Source organism: Lacerta agilis, chromosome 3, assembly GCF_009819535.1.
Source record: "Lacerta agilis isolate rLacAgi1 chromosome 3, rLacAgi1.pri, whole genome shotgun sequence".
NCBI lineage: Eukaryota > Metazoa > Chordata > Lepidosauria > Squamata > Lacertidae > Lacerta > Lacerta agilis.
The window spans coordinates 104,338,633-104,351,106 of NC_046314.1; the positions used below are offsets into that span (position 1 = coordinate 104,338,633).

At 42.5% G+C, this 12,474-nt stretch overlaps 1 protein-coding gene across 3 annotated transcripts in view; it reads left to right on the top strand.

Moving 5' to 3' along the window:
* PPP1R21 (protein phosphatase 1 regulatory subunit 21) overlaps window positions 1–11,739 on the top strand; it is a 38,015-nt gene extending 26,276 nt beyond the window's left edge. For all 3 annotated transcript variants that reach the window (XM_033145065.1, XM_033145067.1, XM_033145066.1), the window contains 6 exons: window positions 1,019–1,267; window positions 2,719–2,751; window positions 3,702–3,818; window positions 4,654–4,752; window positions 6,002–6,130; window positions 10,176–11,739. In XM_033145065.1, the coding sequence (XP_033000956.1) occupies window positions 1,019–1,267; window positions 2,719–2,751; window positions 3,702–3,818; window positions 4,654–4,752; window positions 6,002–6,130; window positions 10,176–10,205 (657 nt within the window). In that variant the 3' untranslated portion in view covers window positions 10,206–11,739. The remainder of the gene's footprint in view (window positions 1–1,018; window positions 1,268–2,718; window positions 2,752–3,701; window positions 3,819–4,653; window positions 4,753–6,001; window positions 6,131–10,175) is intronic.
* Window positions 11,740–12,474: the final 735 nt, after the last annotated feature.

Here is a 12,474-nt window from a genome sequence, read left to right on the forward strand (position 1 = left end):
TACAAAGCTTTTTTTTTTATTGGCATGCATGCTCCGTTTATTTTGTGTCATCTTATTGCTGGTGGGGTGAGTGAAGAGAACCTCCAACACGAACGGTGCTGTTGTCAGGTCTATTTGCTGCCAAACATGTTGTCCAGCTTGGAAATTTGGTTTCAGGAACCAGGTTTCCAGCTAGATGGCCAGTTGAGCTAGTGGCTAAAATCCCAAAGTTGATCTCTGAGAGGTCCTCTTGTAGTTCTTAATTCTCTCCAATTCATGTTGTGCTAGAATTTAATTCGAGCTGTTCTATAAAATGGCTAGTAAATAGATAGGAATACATAACGTGAAGCCCCAAATATATATTGCTTCCTCTAGCTTTTGGAGAATAATGTAAAACCGCAACACTTATCCAGGGCGAATATTCTATTTAGCCAAACTTGTCACAGTTGCATGGAAGCCAGTCTAATGGACTTGGGCTATGCTTTTCTTGGGTGTTTAAAAATAAACCATATCTCCTTAGTTTGTAAAACTTTATCTGGTCTGTCACCGCAGGCATCCGTTTTCTCCGTTCTGCAGATGAATTTGTTTGGTTCATATATTCAGCTGTGCATCTTGCACATTACACTATCTTTAAGTTTACATTCTTAAGTGAAGGAAACATTATTTGTTTAAAGGTTTGTAAAAATGTGAGCTGCCTGTCACATCCTGAGTTTCATATGGGTTCCTTGCTCTCTCCCTCTTTTCTATTCCCTCCTGTGTTTTTTCTGTTTTTTAAATAGCCAGAAATGCAGCGCTCAGATGGAAACCTTGCTTGCAGTTTTTGGCATTATGGATGGCAGAAACTTTTCAGTGCAAGCTGTGAGCCTGCAGGGTGCACATTTAAGCATGTCAAAGCTACAGGTTGTTGCTTTTGTTGCCTCTTCTCTGCTCCAGATACAACCTGCTCAAGCAATGATTCAACTTACTATGCACACACTTTTAGATACACTTTAGCTTCACATTTGTTCACTTCATAGTGCTAATTCTTGCTCTTCTCTAGGTCCAGCAGAGCTTAGAGAAGATTACGAAACTGGAGCAGGAGAAAGAACACTGGATGCTGGAGGCCCAGCTGGCCAAAATTAGGTTGGAGAAAGAAAACAAAAGAGTAAGCGATAAGCTCAGAAACTCTGTGGGCAACCAGAGGATTGAGGCAACCCAGGAAAGCCTCTTCACACTGAATGCAGATGAACAGGAGAAGGAGGATGCTGCAGAGAAGGCTTTGAGAGAACCAGTTCAAACTGCAAGTCTCGTAAGTGCACCTTACTCCCAGTGATGTGGGTTGGAAATTGGGCAACTGGAATGACTACTAGTTAAATCTAAAATTAAAGTTGTAATTAACATTTTTCAGGCGAGTGACCATAGAAACCATATATTCATGTACACAGCTCTCATGGCCTTCGTTCTCTCCTCAAAAAACCCACCCCAAACCCATGTAATGGGAGTGAATATAACTGAATTCTCATGTCCTAAAGTGTTTACAAGTAGCCCAATATAAATGAGGAACTCCAGCTTAATGCAGATTAGCATCTCTGTGCTGAATGTGGTGCATGAAAGGAAGGGGTGGGAGGGAAGCAAGTGGCCACAATATTCATCCATGATGCCTTGAACAAAATGCCTAAATGTGGCCAACGTGTCTTGATTTTATCTCACATTTGTTTTCCCCTTTTCCACTGAAAAGCTCAGCACAACATGAATGGAGTAACACCGTTTTATTCTAGATTGAGAAATATCCACTTGCCCAAGGTCACCAAGTGAGCTTCATGGCAGGGATTCAGATCCCAGATGTCCCTTTGTGATACCACACTGGCTCTGTTACTTTGGACAGTGTTCAATAGGTTTTTTTTCCTGTCCAGAGTTTGATGTTTTCAGCCAGGACTTCATTAGGGTAAATTCCATCCTGGTCCACTTTCTCGCAAACCTTGGTAAAGCTTTCATGCAGCATCAGAGCTAAACTTTTTGGTGCTAAGGCGTGGGATTTGTGATCTTGCCCATGTCAATCAATCAATCAGTCAATGTTTATTATGGCAAACAGCCAGCTTACCCATTTCAAATACCTGGTAATCTGATATATTAAACCTAAGTAATGTTACATGGGCCTTAGAGTTGGAAATTATGCATGTTGACATTTCCGAGTGTCTTTTGGATTTGATATCCCGCTTTTCACTACCCAAAGGAGTCTCAAAGTGGCTAACATTCTCCTTTCCCTTTCTCCCCCACAACAAACACTCTGTGAGGTGAGTGGGGCTGAGAGACTTCAAAGAAGTGTGACTGGCCCAAGGTCACCCAGCAGCTGCATGTGGAGGAGCGGAGACACGAACCCGGTTCCCCAGATTACGAGTCTACCACTCTTAACCACTACACCACAGGATTCAGTGTTTGTTTGAAACTGACACACTTGCAAGCTGATCCCACTAAATAGGTTTTCATTTTTATTGGGGGGGGGGGAACGCCATGGGCAAAGTTTAAGTTGCCCACGTTGAAGCCCCATTGATTCCAGTGAGGAAAGGAGGAGCATATACTTATCTTTCATATTAAGATTAGTGGAGCTTAATAAATGTGATTACCTTTTTCATACTTTGGGGGCAAAAGCCAGTTAAACTTACTTTGGAGCCATTGAAACAACTTCATTTAAATGAATTTTAGAATCAGAAAATGAATGTACTACTTTGAGCTGATTCTGTCATTCTAATGTTTTTCTAGGTCGGAATGTTGATAACCACTGAAAATGAAGAGGTATGTTTTTTTAACATGACGGAGTCGCGCTGGCATAATTTTTAAGCTGAACTGTAGAGTGGTGCTAAAGTGACCCCTTTATACCTGTGTGCTCCTGGTCAAAACACTGTAATGTAAAAATATCCCTCTGGGATGGGGCCTTCCAGATTTTGGACCTCCAACTCTTGTCATGTTTAGCCAGCATTGTCAATGAGTAGCGAGTGATGGGAGTTGTAGTCCAACAAGATATGCAGAGCCAAAGATTCCCTGTCCCTGATATAGCTGCTGTTCAGTTTACTTTGTCAGATGAACTATACCCTTTCCCACCATTTTTTTTTGGTCTTAATCTTCTTTGCTTCTTGACATTTTGGTGCAGAATTCTACATCCTGCCTTACTGCAATCTGCAAATCTACACTGGTCCTTTCCCCGCACCCCATCCCTTATGTTGTGCTCACTTAGGCACAAAGTGAAAACCTTGTTGTTTACCCTAGTCTTTGAAATGTAATCAGCATTCTTTCTGGCGCTGCTACTTCATGTATGATGTTGTTAATGTCCCATTGTTGTGCTGCCATTGGGAGAAAAGGCAGGATATATGTACGAGGAAATGAATAAATACATTTTATGACATTTCCTATTCTGCCAGGAGCTTATCTTGCTGTGATTATGGAAACATGTGATACTCCAGGAAATGGTGGAGTGCAGTTTGACAGCAATGTTGTTCACTGTCCCAGTTATCAATAGGAGAACTTGCCCCATCTCTCCCCCCCCCCACGGCCAACTGCTGATGGATTAGAGCAGTCTCCATCTAATCTGGTATCCCTGTTGTAACAGTGGCCAGACAGATATCACTGGCAAAGCATGCAGATAATGACCTTCTTGTGTTTGCTTCCTGCATCCAGTACTAAGATGTGTGCTGCCTCTGCACATGAGTTGTAATAGCTAGTAACAATTCTTATGTTACCCTTTGTAGGCTCCAGAAGCCGACACCCGGGAAGACTTGATAAAGAACCATTACATGGCAAGAATAGTGGAGCTTACATCTCAGTTGCAGCTGGCCGACAGCAAGTCTGTACATTTCCACGCAGAGGTGAGGGTGCAAGTGCTTTCCTACTTCGAAAATGCAAACTTTGTCTTACAGTGAAGGTTCCTTTTTTGCACTGGAGGATATGATAAGCAACTTCATTCCACCCATCTGTGGCTGCAGGGCTTGTTGAAGCTCCAGCTTTTACAAGCAGGCAATCCCCTCTTAGTTTTGGAAATACAGTGGTACCTCAGGTTACATACACTTCAGGTTACAGACGCTTCAGGTTACAGACTCTGCTAACCCAGAAATAGTACTTTGCTTCAGGATGAGAACAGAAATCGCAAGGTGTCAGCGCAGCGGCAGCATGAGGCTCTATTAGCTAAAGTGGTACCTCAGGTTAAGAACAGTTTCAGATTTAAGAACGGATCTCCAGAATGAATTAAGTTCGTAACCCGAGGTACCACTGTACTACAGTGAATGAAGATATTGCGGCTCAGTCGATAATGTGATCTGTAATCTTACTGAGGAACGGCTGCAGCTCATTCATAGAGCTCACTTGCTTTGCATGCAGAAGGTCCCAAGTTCAGTCCACCCAGCAGCTCCAGCTAGAGCTGGGAGAAGACTCTGCTTGAAATCCTGAAGAGCCGCTAGGGTAGATGGACCAGGTGTTTGGAGAAAACAGTTCAGACATAAATTTGCCATGTGGCCTTGAGGAGCGCTGAGTCCCATATGTAAAATGGGGAAAACAACCTACCTCACTGGGCTGATGTGATGAATGAGTGAAGGGCAGTAAAGCCCCCACTGTATGAGTGAAGGTGCTATTGATTTTTAAATAATAATTGTCTGCATAAAAGACGGCCTAAATAAACTAACATTGCTTATTTGTGTGCGTTGGCAGTGCCGGGCACTTGCAAAGCGACTCGCTCTGACTGAGAAATCTAAAGAATCCTCACTGGAAGAGGTGAGACAAGCTAGACAGAGCATCACCAGGTTGCAGGTAAGTTTGTTTAACCAGACGGCTCTGTGTGTGCATTAGAGTTGTGCACGGCCTCCTTGATCTGGGGCCTGAACCAACCTGGAACAACCTAGGGCTCACCAGATCTGGGCCTTGAACTGAATCCCTGGAGATTTCAGAGTGTTTTATTACACTTTTAAGACCCTGACTAAATATATGGGAGGATGGGGTCAGAAGGAGACACAGGCATTCTGCCTATGCATCTCCTTCTTCCCCTTTACTCGCTGCCTGAATGAACCCCTTTTGACAGTCCTGGATCACTCTGGGTGGACCTGATCCAGTCTGGGCCTGCCTCAACCCACTCCGGCAGAATTGTGGGTTAACCCAAAGCTGCCTGGTTCAGGTTCCAGGATTCGGCCAGAGCAGCTAGCCCTAGTGTGTGCAGTGGTACCTTGGTTTTCAGACTTAATCCATTCCAGAAGTCTGTTCCAAAACCAAAGCGTTCCAGAACCAAGGCACCCTTTCCCATAGAAAGTAATACAAAATGGATTAATCCATTCCAGACCTTTAAAAACAACCCCTAAAACAGCAATTTAACATGAATTTTACTAACGAGACTATTGATCCGTTAAATGAAAGCAATAAGCAATGTACTACAGTCACACAATCATTCAGTAGCTGAACTGGGTTCCACACAGTCACAAAAACAAAACTAAAAAGCCACAAAAACACAAAATAGCAAAAACAGACAGACCTCAGCGTAACACTCAAAACGGAAGAGTGGCACTCAAATCAGAAGTATTAACACTCAAAACGGAACATGTTGGGCTTCCAATAAAGGTTTGCAAACCAGAACAGTTACTTCCGGGTTTGCAGTGTTTGGGTTCCAAGTTGTTTGAGTACCAAGGCATTTCAGAACCAAGGTACCACTGTATATATGAAAACCTGTGTGCAAATTTACGTGGCCCCCCCCAAAGGAAATACATTGCAGAGTAGTTATTTTCTATGTCCACTAGAATGGTTCCAAGCATTAAAGGAGCCAACTCAGTTAAAGGCGAAGGTGTCCTTTTGGATATGGCATTCCCAGATATCTGTGATGACCTTCATTCTGCAGTATACTTCAGAGTTCTCCTCGGAAGAAACTTCCTAACTAGGTCTGAGTAAACCGGAGAAAACCTCATGCTATTAACTTTTATTATGCACTATTATTGCATTTATACTTGTTTATTTACAAACGTATTTGTGGAAGTTGTGGGATATAAACAAACTGACGATGTCTGTGACCTTTCAGGATGAGTTGACGACGACCAAGAGAAGTTATGAGGATCAGTTAAGCATGATGAGCGACCACCTCTGCAGTATGAATGAAACCTTATCCAAACAACGGGAGGAAATAGATACACTAAAGCTGGCTAGTAAGGTAAGTAATCTTGTTGCATGGGCTGCAGGCCAGGTTTCCTGCAAGTTGCTAGTATTTCCTATCCTTTCTTGGTCACTTAGGATAGCACACTTACACACACACACATTCCTGAGTGTGTGCAGGGGCCATGCCAATCTTTTACATTTTGGAGTAACAATGTAAACGATATTTTTCCTTTTAATCTAATCTTTTCTTGCGTTATGCTGTCTCTTTTCTCCCTCATATGTCATTTTTCTTGTCTTTTCCTTTCCTCACTCCTTGTTTTCTTTTTTCCTGACAAGCAAATGGTCTTGGCTATAAAGTAAAATAACATTTTAAAAAATAATAATTACTGGGTGTGTCGGGTGTTGGGCTATGTCATCTGAAGGATTGCTTCAGTTTCCAAAAGGAACAAATGCAAGATTATATCAGATGAGTTTCTGAATCAATGAAGCCGAATACAACAAATGTCTTCTTTTTTTGTAGTTTGAGTTCACAGGTTCTTTTGAGCATGCTTGTCAATTTCTGGTATAATATCACACTAAGAGCTACATGCTGCCTAATTAACTAAATCCCTCTTTAGAGAAGGGCTGGGGAGGGGAGAGCAAAGTATGAGCTCTTTGTTGGTGGACTAAGGAAAATACTCCTCCTGGGGAGTGGAGAGATGTCTGTAGAATAAGGATTCTCCGTCCATCTCTGCTGTTGCTTAATATCTAGCTGTGTCCAGAGTGTTGTACAGAACTTTGAAGGTCGCCTACTCAGAAGCCATAGAGTTTTTATTAGAAGACAAGGCAGTGATTGTGGGGGACAGGTTAAGAAATGATATCTGGGATAAAGAATAAAAAGAGGATGAATGGTAAAGAAGTTGCTGGACCTTGAGAATTCACATGAGTACCGAGAGGGAACTGGCTTGGCAAATAGGGGAGGCTGATCAAAGCATAGGGAGCAATGTAGTACGGTATAGGAGATGGAGAAGTTGAAAACTGGAGCTGGCAGTGGAAGAGGACTGAATGAGGAATGCGTAGATAAAGGGCCTTGATTGAGTATTGCAGTTGTGAGTCACAGCATTTGGGCAGAGGCCACAGTTAGGCAGACTGTACAAGGGCAAATAGGCCAATGGTCTGGCCTGGTATGGCAGCTTTATATGTTCATGTGGATTTACAGTGGGACACAAATAGGGAAATGTTCACACAATCCAGTTAGTGGGAATGATAATTGTCCTGCCCGCTTTTTGTCTTTTACCCTCCTTCATTTAGAATCTGACAACCAGTTTTCCTACCCTGTAGTGACTTTTTGCAGCAAGATATCCACACAACTGGAACTAAGTGTGGAATGAGATGGCTCAGCCCAATATGGATTTTGCTGGTTTTGAGTTTACCCTTCTGCAGGCAGAGTGCCATAGGGACATAGGAAGCTACCTTATATTGAGTCGGGCCTTTTGTCCATCTAGCTCTGACTTGGCAGAGGTTCTCCACGATTTCAGGCAGGGTTCTCTCCTGGCCCTACCTGGGGGTGCTGGGCATTGAACTTGGGGCCTTCTGCTTGCCCAGCAGGTGTTCTGCCACTGAGCTATGGCCCCTCCTATGGCCTTTTGATATAGAAGTCACATCTTGATACTTCGCAGTACAGCCTTGGGGCATGTGCACTTTCCTCACCCAGCCTATGTGCCATATTAGGAAGGAGCAGTTTACTATTAGCAGTAGTTTGTACAGGCTATGTATAGTGTTTTTCAACATGCATGCACTAACAGTATTTCTGCTTGATGCTTCTGTTTAGTATCAGCACTGTTCTGGATGCCACTTAGAATGCAGTAGCAATATGCTAGTGGAAGAGACTTAGTCAGAGACTACCCCCTCAGTCTCCAAAGGCGAATGGAAAGGATGAGAGTTTGGTTTTGGGTTTTTAGAAAGATTTTAAAAACACATTTATAGGCTGCCTTTCCAAAGTTCTTGATACAGTATTGCCAGAAGTTATGGCAATAGGATGGGAACTGATGTTAGAGGGTATGGAACATGCTTTTCAGGGTCAGGAGAAGCTTTCCAGGTGAAGTAAATCTGGAAGAAGCAACAGAAATGGCTTAATGGACTGAAGGCTGTTCTAGCCCACAAGCATTTGTTTTATCCCTCTGACTCCTCCTGAAATGCTGAAGCCTTGTTGATGACGGGCAGGAAACTTGTTGTGTGCTGTAGAGCAATCAATTCATGAGTCATGAGTTTTTACATGGAGTGGAGGGGGAGAGAGACAGACTGTTGTTAAAAGACCTTGCCCTTGGCTATCACACCCAGTTGTATAGCACTCAGAAACAAATTGCAGGTTGATCAGTGGGAAATCAGATTCTTGGGGGAAGAAGCAATGGATGAGCCTATGCAGGAAAGGTTTGAGCCCCATACATAGAAACAAGATACAGCAGCATGCCTTAATATTGCCTGCACGGTTTTGGACAGGAGTCTCTCTCAGGCCTAGCTAGAGATACTGGGGATTGAACCTGGGACCTTCTGCAAGCAAAACAGATGCTCTGCTACTGAGCTACAGCCCTTCCATTGGGGAACACCAACAGGGGTCCCCTCCCCACAAATCTCTGTGATTGGGCTTGGATATAAGGGATCAGATACCCTGGACCCAAGTAGTGAAGCACCTTGTAAATGAATACAAAAATCTTGGCCCTGGCCTGATAACAAATGGCCAGCGAGTGCCCATTTTTATTTATGCATTACCTACAAGGTAGAATTATCACTTTCTAGCTTCAATCCCCTCCTCAAAACGTCACCTCTGTTCCACGAAATCTTTGTCTTTACCCCTGTAATTCCCTCACTCCAAAACTGAAATGCAGCCAAAGTACTGTAAACCAAGGGCAGAAAGAAAATAGAGCGGAGAATCAACTGGTAGATCTCTGGGCATTTGCAGTAGATCGGAAAGAGTTTCTTGACTACAAGAAAGCATTCTATATTAATTTCCCTTCTCTGATATGTAGTAACTCAGATTTATTCATGCACGTGTTTGTTATCATCCCAGTTTATGGCTCATGGGATTCAGGATGTGATTGGCTTTGCCCCCTGAACCAACATATTTTACCTTATTGCAACCCCCTATGTTTACCATTTTTCACTTGACTACTATTGAAGGACCCTGGGGTTGTATTAAGTGTAGTGTTAAACAGATCGTCCCATCAGTGCTGGTACCCTTGATTGTCTTATCCTGCATGAGACTTGGTTAGAAGCCTTTTCTTGTTAAAAATGACATTTTTTCTATAAAGAGATAAGATTCTATTTTACTACAATTTCACCATTGTGTACAATGTACAAAGCAGGAGTCTATACTAAGGGTCTCTAAAATACTAATGTCCAACTTATCTGTGATGCATGATTCTTTTTGTAAACCACTTTGATATTTTAAAAAATCAAATGGTATATGAAATGGAAATACGACTAAATGAATACACTGCATGCAGGTGCTTTGTTGGATCAGGCCAGGGAATTATTCGCAGGAACACCAGTGACCCACAAGCATTAGGCAAGCTGCTAGAAACAAGTATTTTGAAATTCTTGGGAAATATAATAAATGGAATGGCCCCTTCTCTTCTCAAAAGGGCCTACAATCCAGCAGAGGATTCTGGTTGGTGGAAGGGTGTATGCAACAGTTTGTAATATCCCCCCCCCCAGTTCCCAATCCCTTTGTAGTACCTTCTTTGACAGTTTCAGACTGTTCCCCAACTTTTGAATGGAACAGCACAAAGAGTTTCAGGGGAAGAGTAGAATTCTGCTGCTCACAGGATGCTCCCTTCATTGGAAGAGAACTCAGGATCTAAGCCTCTACTGTGGGGCATTGGCATTTTAGTTGTTATTCTGAGGGACTTATTTACGGTAATGTCATCCACCTTCAGTGCTAGGGACATCTATTGTTTTTTACAGATCAAGTAATGGGAAAATTTGAAAGATCTATGCTTGGCCCTGAAGAGCTGCTGTCAATAAGACTACTAGGCAGAATTGTGCTAGATGGACAAATTGCCTGCCCGCAACAGGCAGCACCCTATGTTCTGCTGATCTCCTGTGTTCTCTTTTTGATCTAGGGAAATTCCAAGAAGAACAAAAGTCGATAGTATTGGTCATCCAACTGTCGTTTGGATGTTGCTGATGCGCAGAAACACAGATGTCGAAACTGATGTTCAGCTGGCAAAATGCCTCTTGGACTGGAAATGGCTGCAGTGGTGGGATTACCAGTGTTTGATTTGGTGTTGCATTTGGATTTGAGACAGCACCAGATTTGGTAGCCAGTGTAATGCAAACTGGACTTGGCGTGTTCAGTAGAGCAGATGGGGAAAGTTGGCACTCCATGGATAACTTGCATAGGAATGAACCATTAACTTTTTACCATACCACTTTGTAACTGCTTTTAGTTTCCTTGTACAAACTTCCAAGATTTTGTATATTTGAGTGCATATTGAGATGAACAAATCTGACACCGGTGTGGTATTTGTCTCTTTCTGCCTACCCGTCCATTCCTTTCTGTGAATTAAAAAAAACAAAAGCCCAGAGCTATCAGTGTTTTTCAGTGATGTCCACCTGTGCAGTTATTGTAAAAAAAAAAAATACTACTGATTCCGGTCTTCTCTTCTAGACTAGCTTAGATTGCCTTAGAGAGGCAGTCTCAGTACATTTATATTGAAGCATTCAATGCGGCTGTGACTATTCATATTAACTGTAATGAACTATTAAAAGTGTACAGTAGTGGTCTTTTTTTTTTAAAAAAAAAATCAAGTGCAGAAAGTGGGCCAAAGAAGGTGTTCTTGAATCGTGCTGAAGGGTGATATTTTGTCTGTTTCTGTTTGTTACTTTTCTCATAAGCCGGTGATAGAGAAATGACTGTCCACACCTGGAGGAAGATGTGAGAATAACAAACAGTGCTGACAAGTGGCTTCTTGCGAAGACCTTTCATTTCAATAGGGGTGGGGCAGTACGCATGATGGGCCACCACTATTTCTCTTTCAAACGCAGCTTGTTGCATTGAAGCAGGCTAAGAAATCACTGAATCAGCGAAGCTGTGCAGAGAGGGGCTGGTTCAAATACTGATGTAAACCTTCACATGGGTCTGTGGTGCTGTTCTTTGGGAGCCTGCCTGCCTTCCCCATCTGCAACCACATAGTAACTTGCCGTTTTTAAAACTTATTTTTTCCTCTTGGGGGATGGGGTGGAGATTCTTTCACATGCTCACCCGAGTTTCACATTACAACTTCCATGTGGCATCGTAGGCTCTTAATTCCTGAAATGCAGCAGTGCCTTGCTGCATGAAGCTTATCTTGGCACTTTCAAAGTCTGAGCCAGTCCCTTGCTGAAGATTGTTCTGTGGCATTTTGGAATTGCCCAAATGACATCTTGGTGTTCTAAAAATTTATTCCCGTTCCAAGTTTTCTTCCTTGGGAAGATTTTTGACACTAACTTGAGGTCTTTTCAACACAGTATTCCATGGGAGTTCCTCGCCATTCACAAGAAACTCCACTACTGAATATTTCACAATGAACTACTTCTGTAGCCCCGTAAGGGATAGTAGCTGTCCTATGTTCAAGGGTTACTTCATTGTATCAACCATGTCAATGTGTGTTACAAGCATAGAATAAATATACCGCCAAGTTAAAACTTCTGCTGTCAGACTTTTTATGTTTGTGTGCTCCTGCAATGGATGTGGTTTTGAGCAAAACTGCATTTGGACATGTCTGTGTGTCTTGACTTCTAATGGTTTTAAAGATTTATAGCTGCAGTGTTGAAGATAATACAGTAGAACCTCTACTTGGGCCCAATCCAAGTCGCGACCGCGGCAAACCCGGAAGTAAATACCGGGTTTGCCGCGATTCACGCATGCGCACAACAATGCTTCTACCAGCAACCTGTTTTGCCTAAAGGACAGGCCACCAGAATGGATTATGGTGGTAAGTAGAGGTTCCACTGTATGACGAAAGCACTGGTTAGTGGGAGGATGGAAGATTGAATGTTGAAAGGCAGTGTGTTTTGAAAAAGATTACTGCACTCAATGGTTAATTTTAAACCACTGCTTTTAAAGGCAGAATCCAGTCTCGAACCACTCAAAAGCATAAAGGTGTTGCATGTAAGAAAATTCATTAGATTTATTTGATTTCAAAAGTGATTAAAAATACAAGCTACTGTAAGGTAATGATAGTTTTACAACTGACACTCCAATTTGTGTAACTGTTCATATTACATTTCTAATTCATCTTCATCTCATCTCTGCTGAGAGATCAAGATAGGACAGAGCTAAAAGAAAACTGGTAGAGGAGAATTCATGAAGAGTGCATTATGTATGGATTTCTTTAGTTTTGGATATATGCTGATGTACGTTAGAAAAGGAAGTGGTAG